This window comes from Squalius cephalus (assembly GCF_949319135.1).
Source record: "Squalius cephalus genome assembly, chromosome: 7".
Classification (NCBI taxonomy): Eukaryota; Metazoa; Chordata; class Actinopteri; order Cypriniformes; family Leuciscidae; genus Squalius; species Squalius cephalus.
Genome location: NC_137128.1, coordinates 41,856,599 through 41,870,233, shown reverse-complemented (window position 1 = coordinate 41,870,233; position 13,635 = coordinate 41,856,599). Strand labels below are relative to the sequence as shown.

At 37.1% G+C, this 13,635-nt stretch overlaps 1 protein-coding gene across 1 annotated transcript; it reads right to left on the bottom strand.

Annotated features, from left to right (window-relative positions):
- Positions 1-239: 239 nt before the first annotated feature.
- abhd17aa (abhydrolase domain containing 17A, depalmitoylase a) lies at positions 240-11,191 on the bottom strand. The gene is made up of 5 exons (XM_079877546.1): positions 11,007-11,191; positions 9,490-9,928; positions 8,071-8,265; positions 7,778-7,957; positions 240-4,806 (listed from the first exon to the last, which is right to left on the bottom strand). The coding sequence occupies exons 2-5, from the start codon at positions 9,903-9,905 to the stop codon at positions 4,587-4,589; spliced, it is 1,011 nt and encodes a 336-aa protein (XP_079733672.1). The 5' UTR covers positions 9,906-9,928; positions 11,007-11,191; the 3' UTR covers positions 240-4,586.
- Positions 11,192-13,635: the final 2,444 nt, after the last annotated feature.

Below are 13,635 nucleotides of genomic sequence, written 5' to 3'. Positions count from 1 at the left end.
GAATAAATGTTTTCCCAAATATAGTTAAGAAAGTAGCATCACTACTTTTGTTTAGATACTCCTCAGTTAAAGGACAATATTGTCTTGGTCAATAAATCAGCCGATATTTAAGATCATCATCCGCGATTAACAGAAGTGTTGCAACTAAACAAGCCTCTTGCTCTCTAGTCAAGAAAAAACCCATATCATTCAACCACTAATCTACCAACCTATGAACATAAATGTAAAAATACCACTGTAACTTTACAGCTTTCCTTTATTACTCAACCACAGTACATCACATCTTCCAGCTAAAAAAAAAAGTTAAAGAAAACATTACCCAACACACACAATGCATCTTACATCATAGGGGGACATACCATAACCTCATTATACAGACGTGTACCTGGAAACATACAGTAATTTTCTTGCAGATCTCGATACAGATATGTGACTCAGCGTAACTAGAAATACAGCAAATTAGCTTACAAAATTGTGAGTCGGCATACAGTATTTTAGAGTTATCAGATAAGGTTGTGCTGCGTCACTTCAAATGATCATTATGTGGAGTTTCGTGTGGGTCTGGATGAGTAAACTGTCCAGCTCTCACAGTCAAAGGTTTGACGTTATTGCTCGGTTGTTCAGAGATGTGAATACTAACCCTTTTTCCTTAGAGCTCTAAAAAACAACTGAAAAAAACATCCTACCATTCTTTTCATATATTATGCTAATGTGGACTATTTAATCTCGGAAAGTCATAATATACACTGAAATTTGCACACTATAATTAGTCCATTTTCATTTCGATTTATATCTTATCTATTACATGCATACTGAAAGTGGCACACCACCTGCTTTAAAACAAAGTTTGCTATGCTCATTATGACAGATGTCAACAAGCAACATTATTTTTCTTGCAGTCTGTGGTTTTTAAGACCAATATAAATTCGATTTTGTTTTACTGGCAGCATCTTGGTGACAAATATGAGATACAGACATCATGTTAAAAAACAAGCACTGCCCTTAGGTGATGCATAGCAAACAAGATGTTAAAGAGCACGCAATGCCCCTATATTTCACTCAAAGGAATATTTCACTCAAAAAAATGAAAACTCATCATTTACTCTCCCGTCAGACTTCTAACGTTGAAGAATTTCTTTGAAAAAGTGAAATCACATAGCAACCAGATGCTTTCAAGAGCCTAAAAGGACAAAAAACACTATTAAAGTATTATAAACATAAGCTGTACATTTGCTTTGTATGAGAAACACATACATTTTTTTAGGGATAGTCCATATAAACATGAAAATTGTGTCATTATTTACTCACCCTCATTTCATTTCAAACTTGTCTGACTTACTTTCCTCTGTGGAACGTAAAAAGATATTTTGAAGTATGTTGGAGACCAAACAGGTTTATTTTTCCATTGACTTCCATTGTTTGGACAAGAAATACAATGGACGCTAATGGGAACCAAAACTGATTGGTTACCAACTCTCTTAAAAAAGAAGTACAGGTTTGGAACGAAAAGAGGATGAGTTAATGATGACACAACTTTAATTTTTTGGTGGCTATACGGTTTATTCACTAATTCATCATCTTTTCTGAGCTTGGCAGCCCTTGGTCACTATATGCTTCATTGTATGGGGCTTCTAATATTCAAAAATTATCCTTTTCATGGTACATGGTGATTTATCATTTGAGTGAACTATCACTTTAAGTGAAAAAACTACATGTCCAGGCTAAAAAGACACACCTATCCCTTTTAAAAACGTCTCTTAAACAGTGAAAGGTTTGTTTATATTATAGCAAAGACATATCAACCTTATAAAAATAGATCTGGAAGTTCATGTTAAATATCCACTGAACACATAAGAGCATGTCTATAACAGCGAGGCTGTTTTACGAGAAGTGAACGCTTAAATAGCTCAATATACAAACCATTATGCGATAAGAAATAGCAAAAAACGTGATTCAATGACCTAGCATGCGGTAATATTAAAAAAACCTGTCACAGTTCTTCCTCTCGCAGACAAACATAGACAAGAGGTCAGCGGTGGATGGAGGTCACGACCCCATTCTGAAACGGCTCAGAAAACTGTCAGTCACACATCAGACTGGGGTTGACTTGGGCGTTTAAGTCAGAGTTCATTTATGCACCATTACATCAACGTGCACAAGCTAAGAGGAGAAATCAATGTGAGGACAGGTGTAGCGTGATCTTTTGGGGATAGAGTGAGGTTTCCTGTCGTTCTCAGGTGCTCATTACATCTATTGACCTTCCACAATTCAGTGTGTGGGGACAAAGTGGAAAAAAAGGATCACAAACTGAAATATTTACAAATTCAGTCCCTATTTTTGGGGCTGGAAAAGCCAACTGATTCACGGCGATAGTTATGCCGTGATTCAATACATCGCGATGCATCACAAAATCATACCATTTGGAGCAGGAAAGAGTTTCAATCTTCCTCGACATGTTCACTTTACTTTTGTCTGATAGAAGCAGCACCTTAAAAACAGTGTTGGTACTCCTTTTTATAATGATAGGGAAGCAAGTGGACCATACCTGTCAACACTCCCGTTTTTTAGCCCCATCTCCCGGACCCCTCCCGGTTTGTTATTTCTCCCGGGAAACTCCCGTAATTTGCATGACCCAAACTCCTTTATGAATAATCGGACCAATATGTTTGTCTAATGTTGACCAGTTGCCAGATCTTGTATTAAAGCGCCGAACGGTCAGCGCACAAATCTCCCGGATTTTGAAAACCAAATGTTGACAGGTATGAAGTGGACAGATGTCAAAAGAAACAAAAAAGAATTGGAGAAAATAAAACCTGTAGAGAACTACACTACTAGTTAAAGGACTGGACAGATCCACTTATTTACATTATGACTATTTTGCATTTTAGAATAATAGTAAAGTCATCAAAACTATGTAACTATGAACTATGCTTCTTTGTCTAGATTCCGACTCTGGACATTCATTAACCATCTTCACGAGGAGCATCCTGGGACGGTTTTGTAAACAGTATTGAAGGAGTCCACGTGTATGCTGGACATATCTGGTCACATGCATTAAAAATGAACATTAATTCAGATTTTAGTTTTGTAAAGAAATTCATATGTACTGTAGGGCACAGTTTATATTTTGTCAACAAAACTAATTTCAAGTATTGAAGCAGGAGCCTTTAGAGAATCATGAGAAACAAACTCAGTGTGTCCAAACTTTTGACTGGTAGTGTATCTCTAGATGCCTAATGAAGATGAGTTCACCCTGTTTACACCTGGTATTAAGAAGAGTTTTGGACGATCGGACCGCATTCCTGTTTACACCTGGGGTTTTAATCCGCATCTTTTGTCCACTTTCAACCACTTCTGTCCTGATTTCTTCGAGGGGAGGGTCTATGTATGTTTTTTTTAGATCTCTGACAGCCACGAGATCACGAGTGTGTGTTAGAAATCAGGAATGGTGAGAGAACATTGAGCTTGGTACCTTTTTCGTATTCAAACAAAACTGACGCATCAAGTCAGTAAGCTGAGAGAAGGCGGTCTCTTGTGGCTGTTCGAATGCATTCGATCACATGGGCGTCTGCACTAAGAGCAATCCGGTCAAATGTGTTTTCAACTACCTCCGGAAGTTGTCGAAAATGGACAAGCTGAAAACATTTTAGTCTCCGTTTACACCTGTATTTAACGTCATCCACTTGTGATCCGATCGACCAATATTAATCTTAATGGCCCGAGGATTCAATAAAAACACATTCACACACACAGCAGATGGTCTTCAAAAGGTTGAACAAAGAACAAACACGCATATTGTGGTACATCTATCTTTGTGAGGTCATTCGTTGACACAATGCAGCTCCTTACCCTTCCCAACACAACATCACAAGTGCCTAACCCGAACCCTTAACCTAATTATAACCTTATCCCTAAAACAAAGTCTTGACCTTAAAACAGGACTTTAAAGGAGTCTCAGAAAGTGAGGACCGGCCCAAATGTTCTCACTTTACTCTCTTTGTCCTCACTCTGATGGTCTAAAATCTCAAATTAGTCCTCACAAAGATAGTTGTACAAGTATATATACACACACACACACACACACACACAGAATCTGTCCAGCAGAGAGTTTCTTGTCTGAAAAGGTGGTAATGCTATTTTTAAAACAGACTGGTCATCTGCTTACCCACGAGACCTAATAAAAGGGAAAGTACATAAACACCCACAAGATAAGAGCTTCATAAAGAGATATTAGATATTAGCTCTGTTCAAATGACATATAATTTGTCATGGTCACAAAAAAAAAAAAAAAAAAAAATTCACAAGCCAAATCAACTGTGAGCGAGTGCCTCAGATGTCCTGAGGTCCTTCCTGAGACCGACGCTCACACATTCTGATCTTTTCAGTGTGAAGTCGAGATGTCTTCTCAGTAGAAAACTCAGCTCCAGGCTGATAGAATGAAAGAGACTGCAGTTTATAGAAAAACAAACCCTCCAGAACTGAATTCTGTCTGTTTGCTTTCCACATGTCGACCATTTATGGATGTGAGCACGATTAAGTGTCCAGGCCTGAAAGATCTGCATGTCTTGATGTTTTGAAGGGTGCGTTTACTGTGCAGCCACTTCCTGGCTGATGAACCGGCGCAGGCGTTCCAGGTACTGGCTGTAGAGCTCGATGTCGTTGTGACCGGCTCCTTCCACCCACAGCGGCTCCACGGCCTTAGGACAGCGCTCAAACAAGGCCAGACCATGAGAGAAATCAATCACTTCATCCTCCGTCCCATGGATGATCAGCACTGGAGATGTGATTTTAGACACCTTCTCGATGCTGAGAGAACAGAATCAGACACAACAAAGAGACATTAAAAGAACGGTCCACCCAGAGAGGAAAATTCTGCCACCATTTACTCTCCCTAATGTCGTTCCAAATCAGTATGGCTTATATTTCCTATGGAACTTAAAAGGACATTTGGAAGAACATACTGGTCTTTTTTACAATGCAATTATACTTTAAAGGGATTGGAGCTTTCATCCTTCAAGGACACAAAATAACTATAAAACTTCTACGTATATTCTGAAATCATATGACAGCTTTGTGTTAGGAACAGACCAGATTTGTCAGAATTTGCTCTTTTGTACTCTACCGTTAAAAAGTTTGGGGTCTGTAATATTACTATTATTATTTTGTTGGCTGCATTCATTTCATCAAAAAATACAGCAAAATCACTAATATTGTGAAATATTATTACAATTTAAAATAACTGTTTTGTATTTTAAAATATATTAAAATGTAATTTATTCCTGTGATGCAAAGCTGAATTTTCAGCATCATTACTCCAGTCTTCAGTGTCACATGATCCTTCAGAAATCATTCTAATATGCTGATTCGCTGCTCAAGAAACATTGAAACTGATTATTATCAATGTTAAAAACAGTTGTGCTGCTTCATACATATATATATATATATATATATATATATATATATATATATATATATATATATATATATATATATATATATATACAGTGCCCTCCACAATTATTGAACCCCCTGGTAAATATGATCAAAATTGGCTGTAAAAAATAAATCTGCATCGATTATCCTTGTGATCTTTCATTCAAAAAATGTGCAAAATTCTAACCTTTCATTGAAGTAAAAGAATTGAAAGTGGGGGGAAATCACATTATGAAATAAATGTTTTTCTCCAAAACACGTTGGCCACAATTATTGAAACCCCAAGAATTTTTTACGAGTAAAATATCTCTGAAGTATATTCCCATTAATATTTACCTTTTTTAGTACACCAGGGTGACTAGGAACATGAAACTGTCCAGCTATGACTTCGTGTTTCACAGGAGTTTAAATATGAGGAAACACAAAGGCCAAATCCCCTTAATCATCCATCACAATGAGTAAAACCACAGAATACAGTTCTGATGCGTAGCAAAAGATTGTTGAGCATCACAAACTAGAAAGTGGCTGTAAGACAATAGCTAAAGAATTGAAAATCCCCATTTTGACCATCAGGGCAATAATTAAGAAGTTATAACCAACTAAAGATGTTATGAATCTGCCAGGAAAAGGACGTGTGTCTATACTGTCTTAATGCACGGCGAGTATGAAAGTTTGAGTGGCCAAAGACTCTCCAAGGATCACAGATGGAGAATTGCAGAGATTAGTTGAGTCTTAGGGTCAGAAAGCCTAAAAAAAAAAAAATCAAACAACCCCTACATCCCCACATGTTGTTTGGGAGGGTTTAAAAAAAAACCTCCTCGCTCATCCAAAAACAAATTCCAGCAAATTTAATTGTCAGACACGACTGGATCTTCAAACAACACAGGGTTCTGTGGTCAGATGAGACTAAAACAGAGCTTTTTGGCAGCAAACACACTAGATGGGTTTGGTGAACACAAGGATAAAAAGTACCCCATGTGTACAATTTAATATACCATTGGATCTTTAATGTTGTGGGCATATTTTTCTGCTGGAGGTCCTGGACTTCTTGTTCAGATACATGGCATTGTGGATTCTATCAAATATCAACAGATAAAAAATCAAAACCTGACGCCTTCTGCTAGAAATCTTATAATATGCCGTGGTTGGATCTTCCATCAGGACAACGATCCAAAACAAACATCAAAATCAAAACAAAAATTTGTTGTGGAGCACAAAATGAAGCTTCTGCCATGACCGTCCCAGTCCCCTGACCTGATGAGTGGGCTGAACTGAAGAGGAGAAGCACCAACATGGATCTGGGAATCTGAAGGATCTGGAGAGATTCTGTGTGGAGGAATGGTCTCTGATCTCTTGTCAGGTGTTCTCCAAACTCATCAGGCATTATAGGAGAAGACTCAGAGCTGTTATCTTGGCAAAAGGAGATTGCAAAAAGTATTTAATAAAAGGGTTTCAATAATTGTGGCCAACGTGTTTTGGAGAAAAACATTTATTTCATAATGTGATTTTCCCCCCACTTTCAATTCTTTTACTTCAATGAAAGGTTAGAATTTTGCACATTTTTTGAATGAAAGATCACAAGGATAATCGATGCAGATTTATTTTTTACAGCCAATTTTGATCATATTTACCAGGGGGTTCAATAATTGTGGAGGGCACTGTATATATATATATTTAGAACCATCATCTTTGGTTGAACTATCCCTTTAGTTAGTAAAGAGGTTATAAAATGCTGTTATTTATCAGACCAGAATAAAAAAGCTAGTATATGCGATCACTGCACTATTTTGCATTCAGAAAAGCTAATTTCTTCATTGACGGTCATTGAAAATTTTGACTAAATGTGTTTGACTAAATATGCGATTTTTCCCTCTCTATAAGCGGTGACGTCAAAGATGCACCTTTCATACTAGCAGCAGGACAATCACAGGTACATTCCTTGCATAAATGGAGACTTACAGTTCTTATTGGGTCATGAGACATGTTTGAAGACTTCTTTTTGCAGAAATAAATTATATAAACCACACCTGTAACATCAATGCATCACACCTGCACATCAATTAAGTTCCATATTAATGCATAACCTTGAGGGCCTATTGCTTTAAAGGGGACCTATTATGTGCTTTTTCAAAGTCTTGATTTTGTTTTTGAGGTCAAAACCGTAATTTTATTTTTGAATATGAAAAAAATGTACCAAGGTCCGGACCTCGATGACCTCATAGCTGGCATACACACTAATGAAACTTAAACATAAAAAAGCATAATTAGGACCCCTTTAAAAATATTGTGAACGATAGAGCACATCTTTGTCATGCTTAGAAAAAGGTTTTCAGTGTTCACTGACTTTGGGAAGGCGTCAAAGCAGTACGTCTTCTTGGTGTCAGGGAAGGCCACCCTCATCCCTGAGGTGAGGGGTGAGTGAAGCACCACGGCAGCACACTCATAACGGGACGCCAGGTCCACGGTGGGCACGGTGCCAATGCTCTGCCCGTAAAGGATTATATTCTCAGGACTGATGCCATACCTGAGACAGCACAGAAGAGATTTCACAAATACAAAATGCAATTAAAACAGACCTGAATTTCCATATTGTACCAGTACAGTAGCATGCTTTCTAGTCTCAGGATTCTGACATACCTTGAGCGCAAAGCATGCCACGCAGCGTCTATGTCTGCATACAGATTCTTCTCAGAGGGTTTCCCTGTGCTGACGCCATAACCAGAGTAGTCATAAGAGAAGATGTTGCAGTTTATACGAGTGCCCAGACCGATGTAGAAGCTGCTCATCTGACCGAGATCCACAGCGTTACCATGAGAAAAGAGCACAGTGTACCTATAGTGCGCAAAACAGAGAGATTGGCGTGATTATTCTGCTTCCTTCTGCTCTGTTCTCCTCAACAGGACAATGCTCCATGCCACACAGCCAGGCCAATCAAGGTTTGGATGGAGGACCACCAGATCCCTGTTCATGGCCAGAAAAACTCTGAAAAACTCTGGAATGTGATCAAGAGGATGGACACGAGGTCGCAAGCCATCAAATAAAGCCAAGCACCTTGAATTTGTGCGCCAGCAGTGGCACAAAGTCACCCAACAGCAATGTGAAAGACTGGTAGAGAACATGCCAAGACACATGAAAGCTGTGATTTGGAAATCAGGGCTATTCCACCAAATACTGATTTCTGAAGTCTTCCTAAGTTAAAACATTAGAACCGTGTTGTTTAAAAATGTATACAAACACGTTTTATTTGCATCACTCGAGGTCTGAAAACATGGCATTTTTTGACCAATTGTAATTGTCTGCAAATAAATGCTCTAAAAGACAATATTTCTATTTAAAATTTGGAAGAAATGTTGTCATTAGTTTATATAATAAAACAAAAATGTTAATTTTACTCAAACACATACATCTAAATAGTAAATCCAAAGAAACTACAAATTTTACAGTGGTCTATACATTTTGTCCCGAGCTGTATTATAATTCATCTGTGCATATTTCATTGTTTAAATAAACATGACCTCGTCATGTTTAATCAATATGTATTAACTCAACTCAATACACTCAACAACCAATGCATAGACAACCAATGCATAGAACCAGTTTTTGTTCATACAGTCTGGATATACAAGAGGACTGCCAAGACAGCAACTAAAGAATGCTTTCTATATTAAAAAAAAAAAAAAAAAAAAAAAGTCACCATGAAATCAAATAGAAAATAAAAAATATTTAAACAATAGAATATTGCTGCATTTATTATAAATGATTTATCTGTGCACATCATCATTTTTGTTTTTTTCTTCAAATTCATATATCCTCAATCTTTAATCAAAATAACTTCCCATCCCTCTTGCAGTAACATCTCTTCTGACACGTTTACTGGCGCGAGGGCGGGACAACCTGTCACTCACATGAGATCACAGCAATAGCAAACCACAACCATCCAATCAATTTCTGCATGGATAAAAATCAAGCTGTTTCACTCAGATATAAGTCGCAATTGCGAAGAAAACACTATTGCAACCTCCGTTTCATGGCGACTTTAACCTGCACCTTCCTCACCTTGCGGATGGGGCACAGCGGATGTACATGCATCCCACTCTGTTCCCACGGCTGGAGTGTGTAAGGAAGACCTCGGTTCCGTCCAGCTCCCTCTGGGAATACTGGAACTCTGCTCGCTCAGAGAGGCGCAGCTTCCATCGGCCTTCACCACTCCGGTCACCAGAACTTCCTCCTGCTACTGCTCCTGCTACTGCTCCTGCTACTGCTCCTCCTCCTCCTGCTCCTCCACCTCCGCCCACGCGAGAGCGCAAACCTGAGGCTCCAAGGTTAGAGGTCACAGGTGAGGTGGACTCCAGGTCTGGCACAAGAGTGTATGTGGGCTCCGGGGGCAGGAAGGCCAGCTTCGCTGCAATACGGCTCGGACAGGGCGGACAACAGAAGAGTCCGCACAACTCGCTGATGGATAACCCGTTCATTTTCTTCTGCTCAAATTAGAGACCTGTGAAAGATTGCACGGTTTAATTATGATATTTCAAAATATCATTCATATAAGCCAATGCCAACAAAGAATTCCAGCCAAGTGAGAATGTCAATTAATGTTAAGGAGGGTTGACATTTGGATTAAAGAGAAATGTAGATTTGGTCATTATGTGATTAACCTTTAGAGACATTTTAATGGGGCACCGAAATTAAAGCTGTATTCGGGTTCATCACTACAGCAAGGCTGATGTCAGGAGAGCCCATATTATCACAAAACTAAATCACAGATCAGAGCTCACCGCCTTAATTCAGAAAAACAATCTATGCGTGCAGTGGCTGAATGAATATTCAAAAGAGGAAAGTGATTTTTATGTAAAAGCTTACTGACAGCTAAGTCAAATAAATAAAGTATTGTGTGTGTGTGTGTGTGTATATGTGTGTGTGTGTGTATATATATATATATATATATATATATATATATATATATATATATACACACACACATTTAACAAGTTTATAATATATCAGCTACTAAGAAATTGTGAAATGTGTGTTTCTTTGACTTTCCACTTAATATTAATATAATATTAATGAAATAATATTAAAATATAATTTGTAAAAACATTAGATTAAAATGATACGCAAAAAAAAATCGACTGGTGATCACTATATACAAGCGAAAATTATGTACATTAAAATAATAATTAAAATAGCATTAAAATATAATTTAGATAGATAGATAGATAGATAGATAGATAGATAGATAGATAGATAGATAGCATGGGAAATTGTATTGCATTAGCAGCACTGTATGATATACAATATAAAATACACTAAATATAAAACAAGATAAGATAAGATACAAAATATACACAACACACCATTTGCACAATACACAAAAAGGAATCCATTGCACAAATGCATTTTTCAAACTGCACACCACATGTATCTAAATGATTTAGAAAAGTGCATTACTTTACTCTTGATATGACCATAAATAACCCACTTTTGAAAAATAATCCAGCCAATATGAATTGATATCTAGGCAGTTAGCACTAGCTGGATTTCTGGCCAAATAAATCAAAGACATCACTTACCAAAAAGGTATTGCAATACAAAATGGGCTTTGGCTACCTAGAGATACAGTAAACGCTAACAGTTTGATCCGTATTGATTGGAAATAGGCAGTAGGATGACAAACATCTTGCTGATTATGGCAGGAATCAGCCCGGCATTAGCACTAACACTGGTGTTGTCATCTGTCGGGCAAAAAAACGAAGGCAGCGCCGGATATGCCGCATTTCACAATAAAAGCCCTTTAACCGGAAAAGTTTACTATGTAAAATAGAGTTTACTTCCAAGACAAACCCATTAAAAATATTACAATTATGAGAATAATTCAACTCCTTATAATTATTAATATAAATAATACAATTAATTACTTAATTATTAAATATTTATTTTAAAAACATTTACTTTACTGGTAAAAAAAGAAGAAGAAAAGGTAATATTGCCCAATATTAATATTAATATAAATGTGATCTTTTAATCACAAATAAACTTGTTTATTCAAAATCTGTATTAGATTTTGGGCTCGTTCAATGCTAATTGACAATGTTTGGAAGTGGATAAGCCTTTTTTCTCCAGAGTAATCTCCCATTATGATCATTCACAATGTAAAAATTATATGATCAATAAGTTATGACAAAATATGTTTTTACATTGCTTTAACTCATCAAACTTAGTTAAGCAATTTTCAAGTTTATACACGATTCAACTCATTTTTTAAGTCAGTTTAATCTTTAATGTCATTTAAGTTGAAATGACTTAAACATCCAAGTTGATTGTACATAAAGATTTAAGGCAGCAACTCTTTTTCACAGTGCAGAAACTCCCCAAAGTAGAATACAAATTATATTCATTATTATTTTATGATGTGAGAAAAGAAAACGAAACAACCATTGCCTTATTCACTAAAGTTAGATATTTTTATGACTAAAACTAAAACAAACAAAGAAAGTTAAGATGGACCTCTGTTATAGGCCTTTCTTATCTCATATTACTCCCTTAATTACTGCATCAATTCATGACCAGATATGATATAGAATCACAGTGGCTTTACTCACTGTTTCTCAAGCACAACATTTTTTTAGATTTAAACAATATGAAAATTGTCTAAAATTATACTTAAAGTTGAATAAAATTCAATGCAACATCAGATGTGCTAAAAAAAAATATATACATATAAAAAAATTATATATATAGGCTAGGCTAATAAATTGACAAATGTGTATTTAGATGCATCTCTATAATGAGTGGTCTATTGTTTTGTTTTTATGTGAAAAAGTTGTTGGTTGAGGTTCAGAACCCGCAGAGTCCTTGACATTATTCTATCAGCATTGTGCCCTTGAGTAAACACTGCAGCAACAAGTAAAAGAAAAGTAACATTGTGTCAGGGTCCTGTCATCTTGATTGGTTTTATTTTTAGTTTGGTGACGGAATCCTAACACTCATATGTTTGTCTTGACCTTGTGTGGGCGTGCACAGCTTTGGGGTTGTTCTCTGGGCCGTGCACTCTTACTGTATGTCTGTGTTTTCAGTGTTTGGGGCATGGTGTCTAGATCCCGAAAGTTTCGGTGTGGGGTTCCTGACACTCGTGCTTCATGCACTTCTGTATGATCTTGTTTTCTGTTTGTCCATGTAGCAGATGAGGGTGTTTGTCTGATATGTGCTCTTCTGTCATCTCTAGTTTTGGTCCCACCCTGTACATGATTATTGGTTTATTTGCCCAACCTGCTCTCCCTTATTACCATCCTGATTTCCTTTCCTATTTATTCTCCCTTTGTTCTCTGTCTTGTGTCAGTTCATGTGGATGCTATCCTAGGCCTGTTTTGCCCGGCTGTTTTTCCCTCACGGGGTCGTGTTTGGTTTTTGTTACTAATAAAAGCCATTTATTTTCTCTGCATCCTTAAATCGTCGCCTCTTCCCTGAACCTCACCTGACACATTGTCTCTTCTGGTTAGTGTAAAAATGTATGCTCCAATATAAATTTTTTAATAAGGGAAATTAATAAAAAAAAATAGCAATATCAGTGCAAGTTGCTTTCGTTTAAGACAGATTAAACATGCATTTTAGTCTGGGACTGCTTAAGCCTTTTCTATGAAACTGGGCAAATATTTGTTATTGCTCGATTTCGACAATAAAAAAATAGTTCAGAACAAAGCCACACCAGAACAGTCTCTGAGCAACACAGTGGTGTTTCATTACTGAATGAATTCACGTTTTTGAATGAATCGAGTGAGTCAATGATTCAATGACCCATTCATAAAGACCTTGGCTAAACCCGAAATAGCCCCCTAAACCATCGATCACTAATCCTTATGTTAGTTCACGTGAAGGAGTGAATGAAAAGGAGTGCAATTCGAACAACCGTTGAGTGTAGACCTCGGCTGTACACTCGTTATTGCGGTGAATGTGGGATTGAATCGGATTGAATGAGTGCACTTGATAATGTCCACTATGATTTCGAACTCCACTACAAATAGCTGTCCCCTAAAATAATGCCCTATTTGAGGGTATAGGGGGCAATTTCGGATTCAGCACTCTTGCTTCGTTCATTAGTGAATCAATTGTTCGAATTAATCGGTTGAATGATTCAATGATTATTCATTAACACAGTGACTTGCTGCCAACTACTGGCGATTTCAGGGGTTTTTTTTATATTTA

Excerpts from the sequence above, each read along its gene's own strand:
- abhd17aa (XM_079877546.1), bottom strand. The coding sequence starts at position 9,905 with ATGAACGGGTTATCCATCAGCGAGTTGTGCGGACTCTTCTGTTGTCCG. Across the intron at positions 8,266-9,489 it reads CGCTGTGCCCCATCCGCAAG|GTACACTGTGCTCTTTTCTC; the intron begins GTGAGGAAGGTG and ends TGCGCACTATAG. Across the intron at positions 4,807-7,777 it reads TGCTTTGACGCCTTCCCAAA|CATCGAGAAGGTGTCTAAAA; the intron begins GTCAGTGAACAC and ends CTGTTCTCTCAG.